Source organism: Pipistrellus hanaki, assembly GCF_964339955.1.
Source record: "Pipistrellus hanaki genome assembly, chromosome: 12".
Classification (NCBI taxonomy): Eukaryota; Metazoa; Chordata; class Mammalia; order Chiroptera; family Vespertilionidae; genus Pipistrellus; species Pipistrellus hanaki.
The window spans coordinates 22,551,922-22,564,123 of record NC_140514.1 but is presented as its reverse complement, the minus strand read 5'-3'; the positions used below and the strand labels follow the sequence as shown (position 1 = coordinate 22,564,123).

The following is a 12,202-nucleotide window of genomic DNA, read 5'->3' as shown; positions in this document are numbered from 1 at the left end:
GACAGACCCCACCAGTGCACAAATTCATGCACCAGCCCTCTAGTAGTGTGATAATATAGGTTAATTGCTATGGTTGTAATTACTGGTTGATTCTGAACACCGACAAATTCATTGTCATTGTTCTTTTGTTAGAATAAGAAATTGTCCAGACAGAATTTTCTCTCCTAAATTTAACCATTTCAGGGAGTTTCTAATTTCACTCTTGGAGGTGAACCAAAGACAGTGGCAATGTAGTCTTCTATTCACCAAGGCTAAAAATAAGAGCAGGATGGTCCAGTGAAGGCCGCCAACATCCCAGATGGTTATGCCACTGCCGAATTTCCCAGATCGCTGGGTGAAAGATGTGTGTGGGCACTTCTGTTTGGACAAACAACATGCCAAAGAAAAAATATGCCTACTTACATTGAATTTGGACCATGTTCTGAATGTTGTCTGACACCATGGACGCTTGCTTCCAGGGAGGTGGGGAAGCTGCTGTACAAAGTCCAGACAAGGGTTTCCCGTCCCCCTGCAGAGAACTGGAGACACTGCCACCGGCAATGAGACTTTTCTAGCTCAGCACTGCACCACAACGCTCAGACATTGGGACTGGCAAAACAGGCAAGTTCTAAAGCAGCACATGCTGAAATCGGTCTGGCTCAGTGGATAGAGCGTCAGCCTGCGGACTGAAAGGTCCCGGGTTCAATTCCAGTCAGGGGCATGTTCCTTGGTTGCGGGCACATCCCCAGTAGGGGGTGTGCAAGAGGCAGCTGATCGATGATTCTCTCTCATTGATGTTTCTCTATCCCTCTCTCTTCCTCTCTAAAAAATCAATAAAATATATTTTAAAAATAAGAAAAATAAAGCAGCACAACCAGAGAAAGCAGCAGCTGTATGTATCAAGAATAGAGAGGACAGGCAGAAAACTATTAAGTTGGGCTCCACTTCCAGTTTTAGTCTAAAAATATGTATATCATTCTGGGCATTTTCATCACCTTCCCTGGATACTCTATCTCCTTAACCCAAACATATTAGGAAGGCAGTAAAAGGTCTTCTTTGTATATGAAAATTCCCTTTACTTGTTTGTTTTCCCCATTAGCTGATTAACATTGATTAGTTTATTTCAGACCAAGGACTTTTTTTTCTTCTTCTGACTGATCTGCACACCGTTTTCTTCTGTGCATCCACTTTAATCAACAGAAAAACTAACAAGCTTAAAAGAGCCTCTCAGTACTGAATCAGCAGCTCATACCATATGCTGTGGGTAAAAACATACTTCCCAAAAAAGCTAAATGCAGAAAGACCAAGGATAGAAGATGCATTTAATACTCAAGAAGTCTAACAGGATGTGCTTAGTGTGTGGAACATTGAGAGTTTAAGAAAAAATGTTATTTTTTTTAATATATCCTAAACCATCTTTCTTCTGTTACAAAGAATATTTTAAGGGGGAAAAAAATTAAATTACCAAAATAATTGCATCTTGGATGGATTCTTAGTGCTTTTAAAAATACAAACAAACAAACAAACAAACAAACAAACAAAAACCCTAGCTGGTTTGGTTCAGTGGAGACAGAATGTTGGGTCCTGAGTTCAATTCCTGTCAAGGGCACATGCCTGGGTTGTGGGCTTGATCCCCAGAAGGGGGCGTGGAAGAGGCAACCAATCAATGATCCTCTCTCATCATTTTTTTTTCTTCTCTCTCTCTCCCTTCCTCTCTGAAATCAACAAAAAAAAATATATATATATATATAATTTTATTTTATTTATTTATTTATTTATATTTTTTTATTGATTTTATAGAGAGAGGAAGGGAGAGAGACAGAGAGTTAGAAACATCGATGAGAGAGAGTCATCGATCAGCTGCCTCCTGCACACCCCCACTGGGGATATGCCCGCAACCAAGGTACATGCCCTTGACCGGAATTGAACCCGGGACCCTTCAGTCCCCAAGCCGACGCTCTATCCATTGAGCCAAACCGGTCCCGGCAAAATATATATATTTTAAAAAGTATTTTCTCAGAAATGTGGTTGTGTGACCAACAGATTTCATAATAAAATATGGTTGAGTTCAAAATTTTGGATATGAACATATTGTTTTATTCTGGTTTTTTCAAGTTCATGTTTGAGTGAAGAAAAAGAAACCACGCTATAATTAAAATTTTAAAATCCAAACGTCTTTTGACATATCAGATACTAGTTTATCTTTTGCTTTACTTACATCCAACACTCTAAAAAGAAGACTTTAGCCGAAACCGGTTTGGCTCAGTGGTAGAGCGTTGATCTGCAGACTAAAAGGTCCCAGGTTTGATTCCGGTCAAGGGCACATACATTGGTTGCGGGCACATCCCCGGTAGGGGGTGTGCAAGAGGCAGCTGGTCGATGTCTCTCTTTCATCAATGTTTCTAGCTCTCTATCTCTCTCCCTTTCTCTCTGTAAAAAAATCAATAAAATATATTATAAAAAAAAAAGATTTTAATTGAAGGTCCGGTTGATTCATTAGCATATCCATGCAATAAGCCCAGCTTACATCTGAAACAGGCCTGTTATGTGTTTTTCATTCTCATAAACATCTTAGAACTAAACAGTCTCTTTGGGAGAAATGAATGTCACCTGATTTATCAGAACCCGATAAACACGATTTCTCAGAATCAACACCCCCTCCCTCCAATTCTGTAGCCCTCACAACTAAATCCACGAACTGACTGACCACCATTTTATACATACTTTTGTGCAGCAGTCAAAAAACACTTCTTCACAGCTAACCAGAGGATGAATGTTGAAATTGCTTTTTTTAGTTATATAAGTCTTTCAGTTATAAGCAACTAAATGATTTTGTAAACCAATAAAAATGTCATTTAAATTCTTCCTCTGTAAGTTTATCTTCTCCCCAAGCTTTTGGCATCCATAAAAGAAAAACTATTTTAATTCATTTTAATTATGATTAAAAAAAAAAATAAGAGTATGGTACTGCATGGTGCAGTGGTTGAGCATTGACCTATGAACCAGGAAGTCATGGTTTGATTCCTAGTTAGGGTACATGTCTGGGTGGTGGGCTCAATCCGTGTGGAGTGTGCAGGAGGTAGCCGATCAATGATTCTCATCATTGATGTTTCTCTCTCCCCCTCTGAAATCAATAAAAAAAAAATTAAAAAAAAGGGGGGGGGGGCCTTGGTAAACTTTAAGATGAGCATTTTAAAGAGCTCATTGGTCTTAAATTCATGTCCTCATACCTAATTTTAAGTTCTTAAAACATAATTATATACTTTTACAATTATAAAAAACAAGCACCAACAAAAATCACCCACCCCTTAGGTCAAAACAGAATGTTCTAGAATCTCCCTCCCCACCCCTTAGACAACCCACTCATATGAATGTGACAAACTGTATTATTCCTTACCTGTCTTTTGCTTAGTTTTTAAGATAACATCCATATTGTTTTATGCAGCTATCATTCATTTTTTCATAGCTGGGCTGTTCCTATTCTTGTATATAATCATAGCACAATGTATACAAGCACCTCTATAGAGTATGCACCTAAGAGAATTGCTGGGTTATATGCATATTCTCAATTTTATTAGACTAGAGGCCCAGTGCTCGAAAATTCATGCACTGGGGGGTGGGGGGGGATGGATGCCTCAGCCCAACCTGCACCCTCTCATAGACAGGGAGTCCTTAGGGGATATCCTACTGATGGGAGGCAACCAGACAGGGAATCAGGGGACAGCACCACCCCCATCACCTGCCTCACAGCCCTATGCACCTGTTCATCTACTTTGTTTCTGCCCTTTCCCTATTTGGACTTTCATATGGATGGAATTTTATACAAATCCTTGTGACTGTCTCCTTCACTAATGTTTCCAAGGTTCATCTAAGTTGTAGCATGTATCAGTACTTCATGCCTATTATAACAGAGAATATTCCATTGTATGGATATTCCACTTTTGCATATTCATTTACCTATTGGTATACATTTGGGTTATTTTCAATTTTTTTTTTTTTTTTTGCTATTATAATACTGCTGTAAACATTTGTGTGCAAGTTTTTGTGTGGACATGTCTTTCTTGATATACACACCTAGGAATGGAAGTGCTGGATCATAACATTTGAGGAAATGCCAGGCTGTTTCCCAAAGCAATTCCAACATTTTAAATTTACACAAATAGTGTGTGAGGTCCTTCTTCACATCCCCCTCAATACCTGTTCTCTGCCTTTTGACTTTAGGTATCTAATGGGTACAGTGATAGCTCACTGTAGTTTTGACTTGCATTTCCCTGATGACAATCTGCATACTTTCATGTGCTTATTAGCCACTTGTATATTCAGATCCTTTGCCTTTTAACTGTTATTGAGTTGTATTGACTCTTTAAAATTTTGTGAAGGCTCTTAAGTGACCATTTTCTTAGTGATTTTATAGAAATACTTTGGATATAAATCCTTTGATATTTTATGTAGTGCTAATATGTTCTCCCATTATGGATCCAGTCTTTCTCACTTTGTGATGCCTTTCAATGAAAAGAAGTTCTCAATTTCAATATAGCTAAGTATATCAAATTTTATGGATTGTGTTTGTGACAAATCTTTCACAAAAATAAAAATATTTTTCTGCATTACTTTCTATAGAACTTATAAAACTAAACATTGTAAGCTTGGTAGTTTTGCCTTATACATTTGGATCAAATATTCACTGGAGTTGATTTTTAGATATGATCCAATTTAATTTTATTCCTACATAAATAAGCCATCATCCCTTCACAATTTATTACAAGACTGCCTTTCCCCCCATATTCGGCAAGGCCAGTCACTAACTTTTAACCTCTCCTTCCCTTTCCTGTAGTAGAACAAGAGAAGAAGATAGACAAAACCAGGGTTTCCAATATGAAAGGGTTTGTTAAAATTGAGATTTTTTTTTTTATTTTTTTTTTTTAAATATTTTATTGATTTTACACAGAGAGGAATTGAGAGGGACAGAGAGTTAGAAACGTCAATGAGAGAGAAACACCGACCAGCTGCCTCTTGCACCCCCCCCCCACTGGGGATGTGCCCGCAACCAAGGTACATGCCCCTGACCGGAATCGAACCCGGGACCTTTCAGTCCACAGGCCGACGCTCTACCGCTGAGCCAAACCGGTCCCGGCAAAATTGAGATTTTTAAGTCTCTCCACAGACTGGCAGTGGAGGAATGGCAGACAGGGCAGGGGATCACATCAGGATTCTGGATTCACAGTAAGTTCCCTGGCTAAGGTGTATGCATCTAACCTGACTCCTGCCAACAGACACTCCGGGGAAGTCACTGGAAAGGATTCCCTTTGTTTCTTCTGCTTTAAGATCCTTCACTTTTACAAAGTCTCTGGGCTATTTATTTCTTCCATATCATTTGGGAATAAAATATGTGTAGAAGTCCTATTACAAAGAAATACAATACACATAAAATTTCACAAACTACATAATTTTATTTATAAAATTCAACATATTGTATACTATTGCCCATGTCTCTTTAAGTATTCTTCAGTTACTTTTCAAAATAAAGATCTCTGAAAATGTACTCAAGGTAGAGTAAATTATTACTAAATACTTTATTAAGTTGGTATGCCATGGGCATCAATTGCCATCACTATGGAAAAAGGATTAATATAAAACAATATAAAAGTATTACAGACAACAGCTTATCAAGATTATCTTCATTCCATTAGTGGGCTTTTCTCACGTAGTAACCTTTATTCATGAAATAATTTCATTTACAAACCCATTATTCTTTGCTATCACCTCAGCTTTCAGCTGTTTCAATTTCATTGTGATGTTTTCTTCGGACATTTCAACAAAAGGCATTTGCTTCACTTTGGATAAAAACTCTTGAATAATTTTTTCACCTTGCTGAAAAACATGGGAATGTTCCATTAGTCTTCAAAATGTCTTTTCTAAAAGTCACATTCAATAATAAATTGCTTCATTAGACTTCTATATAAACATGACACTCAACATTTAAAACATTCTTTACATTTTAAGTGAGCACTGTCAAGAATATAGTTGACCCTTGAATAAAATAGAAGTTAGGAGTGCTGGGCAGTTGCAAATCTGTGTATAACTTTTGACTCCCCAAAACTTTATACCTTGTTTGCAGCCTGGTTCCCCAGAAGGGGGCATGCAGGAGGCAGTTGATCGATATTTCTCACCAATGTTTCTAACTCTCTATCCTTCTCCCTTCCTCTCTGTAAAATCAATAAAATATATAATAAAACAAAAACAAACAAAACTTAACTACAGACAGCCTTACTGATAACAAAAACAGTCAATGAACACATACTGGTGTTTTGTATGTTATGTGTATTATATGTTGTAGTCCTAAAACAAGTTAGCTAAAGAAAATGTTATTAATTATTAAGAAAGTCATGAGAAAATATATTTAAAGTATTTATTGAAAAAATCCATGTAAAAGTGCACCCTGCACAAATCAAACCCTGTTGTTTAATGATGAATTGTATAGCAAAACCCTTAGTTGATCATATTTCTTTCTAGCAAGACACTGGAAAGGATATTTCTTTTTAAATTTATTTTACTGCTCAGTTATTACCATTTTAAAGAATGCTTATTACTTGCAATGTGACCTGTGAGCAAATTCTTTACCAACATTTCTCATCCATAAAATGAGGAAAATTCTACCAATCTCACAGGGCTGTTGTGAGAGTTAAAGAATTAATATGTTAAGACAGCACCGGTTTGGCTTAGTGGATAGAGCGTCAGCCTGAGGACTGAAAGGTCCCGGGTTCGATTCCGATCAAGGGCATGTACCTTGGTTGCGGGCACATCCCCAGCTGGTCGATGATTCTCTCTCATCGACGTTTCTAACTCTCTATCCCTCTCTCTACCTCTCTGTGAAAAATCAATAAAATATATTAAAAAAAAGAAAAAGAAAAAAGAATGTTAAGGTGCAGAGCCTGGCAAAGGGTAAGCCCTATATAAATGTTTACTATCATAAATAAAGCAGGTCTGCTTTTCACATAGGAAGCCAGTTAGTAATAAGCACCTTAAAGGTGAAAGAAAGGTAGATATCAAAATGGTTAAGGGAAAAAAATACTTCTCTATTAATGAACAAGTGTACTGTTGTCTCCCTTTAGCTTAAATATTGTTCACAATACATTGTAATGATTATTATCAAAGATCATGACTTCTGTTCCAATTGGAAGCCAGGATTACATAAGGAGCCTACCTAATCCCAGATCACTCAGAGCTGTGGCGCTGATACCAATACCATTTCATAATTTTCCATACTCAAAGCTACTAGTATTAACAAGTTATAACACATTTCTCCTGATTATAGGTATAACAGATGAAATTATACCTTTTAAGCTCAAAAACCATATAAATCATCAATTATGGTACCAGTCAGCTATTCTTCAAGTAAAAACAATAAAAAATTCACTAGATAAAAGCTTAAAATGTGACAAGTAAAAGTGGTCACAATGTATACCACAGTGCATGTTGCCAGAACCCAGCAGTAGTGAATTAAGATTCTTTTATTTCCTTGTTACAGAGAACTGGAACTACTATTCCTTCAGTTTTTAAAAAGTACATTGGGCACAGGCTTATTCCTTTCATGCTAATAAATATGCAAATTGACCATCATTCCAACACAAAAGAAGGTTCTCCATGTGGACACAAGATGGCCAGCAGAGGAGGGCAGTTGGAAGGGACCAGGTCTGCAAGGGAGGGCAGTTGGGGGCGACCAAGCCTGAAGGGGAGGGCAGTAAGGGGTGACCAGGCTTCCAGGGGAGGGCAGTTAGGGGCAAACAAGCTGACAGGGGAGTAGTTAGGCATCCATCAGCCTGGCAGGGGAGTGGTTAGGGGCAATCAGGCAGGCAGGCAGGCAGGCAGGTGAGCAGTTGGGAGCCAACAGTCCTGGATTATGAGAGGGATGTCTGACTGTCCATTTAGGCCTGATTCTACTTGGATCAGGCCTAAATAGGGCATCCCTTGAGGGGTCCCAGATTGGAGAGGGTGCAGGCTGGGCTGAGGGACACCGCCCCCCCACCATGCACAAATTTCATGTACCAGGCCTCTAGTGTGTGTGTGTGTGTGTGTGTGTGTGTGTGTGTACTAGAGGCCCGGTGCACAAAATCTATCCATGGTGGGGTGGGAGTTGAGAGACTGGGGGAGAGGGGTCAGCCTAGCCTGCACCCTCTGCAATCCAGGACATTCCTTTCGCAATCCTGGACTGCTGGCTCCTAATCGCTCACCTGCCGGCCCGCTTGGTTGCTCCTAACAGTCCGTCCCCTCACCTCCCCTCACCTGGTCATCCCCAACTGCCCCTCCTGTTGGCCTGGTCACCCCACGCAGCCTGCTTGTTCAGTTGTTTGGTTGTCCCTCACTGAACCCCTTGTCAGCCTGGTCGTAGGCGGCCATTTTGTGAAAGAGTGACAGTAAATTTGCATATTACCCCTTTCTTATGTAGGAAGGAGGATGTTAATCCTTACCAGTGGCTATTTTTCCCCCACTTATTTATTTTTTTAAAGAGTGATAGGAAGAGGAGAGGGGAAAGAGAGAGGGGGGGGGGGGGGGGGGGAGATGTGAGAGAGAAACACTGATTGGTTGCCTCTCGTATGTGCCTCAACCAGGGCCAGGGATTGAACCTGCAACCCAGGTACGTGCCCGTGACTATGCATCACACCTAAGACCCTTCAGTGCACAGGCTGACACTGAACCACACAGGCCAGGGCTAGGCTTGTAGCTTTCTGTATGAGCCTCTCAATTTCACCCATCACTCAGAGAAGGCATTTCTCCTATGAGAACGAACATAATGCCCACAAAGAACTTTCACTAGTAAACATTTGTCATATGCCACTTTATTCTCTGATTATGACATATTCACTGTTCTTATCTCTCCAACTATATTGTAAACAATTGGAGAACAAGAACTATTTTTATTTTGTTGGTGTCATCTTAACTAAGCACTGAGTAACTAACTATATAATTTACCTGGACTTGATATTCATTTATGAAGCATTCAAAAATCTGCTTGGACATCTATTAACTCCTTTGAATTACTTATTTTAAACCTAGACTAATAGTTTTATCCTCCTACTTTTTAAATCTAGTATCTAAATGTTATCTTTTGGGCATGCAAATGTCTATATAGTGCACAAATAAAAATGACACAGAATTCTTTGCAATGAGAAGAAATGTAAGTGAACACAAATAACGATCAGAAAATATACATTACAATCATATAGGGGAAAAGTAACTTATCTTGGTGTCCTGATCTATGTGACAATACAGAGGTTAAGTAACTGCAGAATCAATCTCACAAACCTCTCTTTCCAGGTAGCACCTCTTTGCTGCAGGTTCCGTTTCCTCATTCCCTTGTGAGGCTCCGATATTCTGGAACTCCTCCAGTTCCAGGGCCTTCTGTTTAGCAGACTCTATTACATGCCTAGGAAAGTTAGCAAGCTCTGCAACGTGAATCCCAAAACTCTGATCACAGACACCTACAAGAAAGTGGGAAGAGGAGTGTGGGGAGAGGGACAGAGTAGGAAGAGACAGCAATTTATGTAAATGGAACTTATTCTTCTTACCCTGTCATTAGAAAACTCAATTTTGTATTATTCAAACACATTAGCCAAATGTTTCATAGTAACGAAGATAAAGGCATTTTAATTAAGCCTCCAGTGAAAAGTGATTATGACTTGGCACAGTGCTATATTTTATCCTTGACAAATGTAGCAGAAAAAATAAAAATAGCAGAGAAAATAGCTTGACAGATAATCCTCAAAGGCCTAGACAAATATCTGAATTCTGAAGAAAAATTAATCAAGTCTATCTCTGAAGTTTCCTCATTTCATAAGGGAGAAATTAAAGTACTAAGAAAAATAAATAAATGTAAAAGTGTCACTAATTAAGAGGAGCATTTAATTCAAAATATACTATTAGTGAATGGTCTAGGCTCTGAATCTGCCTACATCAATTTCTAGAAATGGTAACTCCAGAAAACTGACTGGGTAAATAAATTTTAAAAGAATAATAGAAGAAAATTTAAATATTTACAATACTTTTCTTAGAAAAGTTACCATTTTACATAATCTCATTTTGATTATAAACTACTACAAACAAATGACAATGGAATTTTCGGACCCAAATCATTAGAAAATTTATAGACTAGGTAGATGATCTTCATTTCTATTTGCAGAAAACAAACTGACTCAAGGTATTTCTTCTAAATTATGCTCGCAGTTATTATGAGGCTTCCATTTTTGTCTCAATTATATACCAACTGTAAATTACTGCGGGGCCTGCATATATATCCCATACATTCTTGACCTGGTACTAAAAGAAGTAAAAACAAAATAGGAGCATATGTTCATAAGCATCCAGTGAAGGAAAAACTCATTCCTATCTTCTCTGTACTTTATCTATGTTTTTTTAAAGATGTTCTGAACCCATTTCTATTTCACCCAAAACATAATAATTTAAAAAGCAAAACCTCAACTTTATATGAAATGCCAGGACCAACTAAAAGTATCTCTATCTTATGTCGATAATAATAATGCAAACACAATAACTCAAAAGAATTCCTACTGAAGCATAAATAACAAAGGATAAAATAACCAAAACTAATTATCTCACTTGTGCGCAACCTACTGATACAGGAAAACATGTTCATGGAAAATCAGAAAGCCACCTGAACAAGTTATTCTGATGAGTGGTGAAATGTTTAAGTAAAAAAAGAAAAACGATACAGCACATTAACCCCATGAACTCAGTAATCTGATTAAGCTGCCAGACCCATGAATGACAGCCTTTCCTGAAAGGACAAAATGCCAACAAATAACTCATTCATTCCTTATGTGACAACTACCCTGTTTCCCCGAAAATAAGACAGTGTCTTATATTAATTTTTGCTCCCAAAGATGCACTAGGTCTTATTTTCAGGGGATGTCTTATTTTTCCATTTAGAAGAATACGGTACACATTTATTGTTAAATGAAAATAAAGGAAATTTATTACCTGTATACGGTACGGTAGTACGGTAGTTGTCAACACAAACCAGACAAACTGTGAATCCTACAGTATCAAGAATTTACTCACTTATTCAATGACAATCATGTCATCATCTTCTGGAACATCATCATAACAATCCAATTCCTGTATTTCCTGGTGAATTTCTTGTGACTCCATTTCTTTCATAATCAGTGGACCAAATCTCTCATGTTTAGCCTGGGGGGGGGGCCTTATTTTCAGGGGGATGCCTTATATTTCACTCAGAAGGAAACCTGTAAGTAGGTCTTATTTTCGGAGGATGTCTTATTTTTGGGGAAACATGGTACTAACAATTTCAGGAATTCTGGAACCCCCAGCTTTAAATGAACCTGTTTATGTAATATACCATTACATAACCTAATAAGATTATCATAATAAATAGTTTATTAAACAGTAAAAGCTAGAACCTTGGAACTTCAGAGCTTATTGTTACTATCTAATAGCTAATGGGAGGCAGCATAAAAGTCCTCTGTAATGCTGTTAAAGAGTATAAACTATCCTTTATGTGGCTGTTTTAGAATGAGTGATTCTACTATAAGACACAGAAATAGAGATGATGCCTCTGCTCCCAGAGTGTGAATTAAGAGATAAATGTGTTCTGTAAAAAAGTCAGTAATTCATACTAACTTAGAAGAGGCAATTACTGATGATTTCAAGCAAGTTTCCCACTATCACACTCTGAATTCTCAGTATACCAGTGGTCTACTCACCTTTCTTCACCTGATAAAGCATAGTTAAGGTTTCTTCAGTAGTTAGTGCTGTGACATGTAGATTATTAACAGTTGGTATCTGGTTGGCCAAGGCAGTAAGTTCATGAAAATGGGTTGCAAACATGCAAAAAGCACCAATTTTTGTTGCAATGTATTCTGATATAGCCCACGCTAACCCAAATCCATCGTAGGTAGAGGTTCCTCTTCCCAATTCATCTATGATTATTAAAGAATCTTTGGTTGCAGACCTGAAACACAAAATTACGGGAAATTTTCCAAAAAATTAATAATGCAAGAAAACCAAATAAAACAGAAAAGATATGCCACAAATAAGATTCATTATTCTAATGTTAACATTTTCAACCAAGTCAACAAAAAGCAAGAAAACAAAATTAAGATAATATAACAGAAAAGATAAGCCACAAAAAACAGATTCAGTATTTTAGTGTTAAAAATTTTCAACAAACTAAAAAGAAAAACGCACT

The 12,202-nt window shown here is 37.8% G+C and overlaps 1 protein-coding gene across 1 annotated transcript in view; it reads right to left on the bottom strand.

Moving 5' to 3' along the window:
- Nucleotides 1–5,528: 5,528 nt before the first annotated feature.
- MSH2 (mutS homolog 2) overlaps nucleotides 5,529–12,202 on the bottom strand; it is a 46,855-nt gene continuing 40,181 nt past the window's right edge. The window contains exons 14-16 of the mRNA XM_084900998.1: nucleotides 11,718–11,965; nucleotides 9,283–9,458; nucleotides 5,529–5,850 (exon numbers count right to left, since the gene is read on the bottom strand). Coding sequence (XP_084757124.1) covers nucleotides 5,698–5,850; nucleotides 9,283–9,458; nucleotides 11,718–11,965 — 577 coding nt within the window. The 3' untranslated portion in view covers nucleotides 5,529–5,697. The remainder of the gene's footprint in view (nucleotides 5,851–9,282; nucleotides 9,459–11,717; nucleotides 11,966–12,202) is intronic.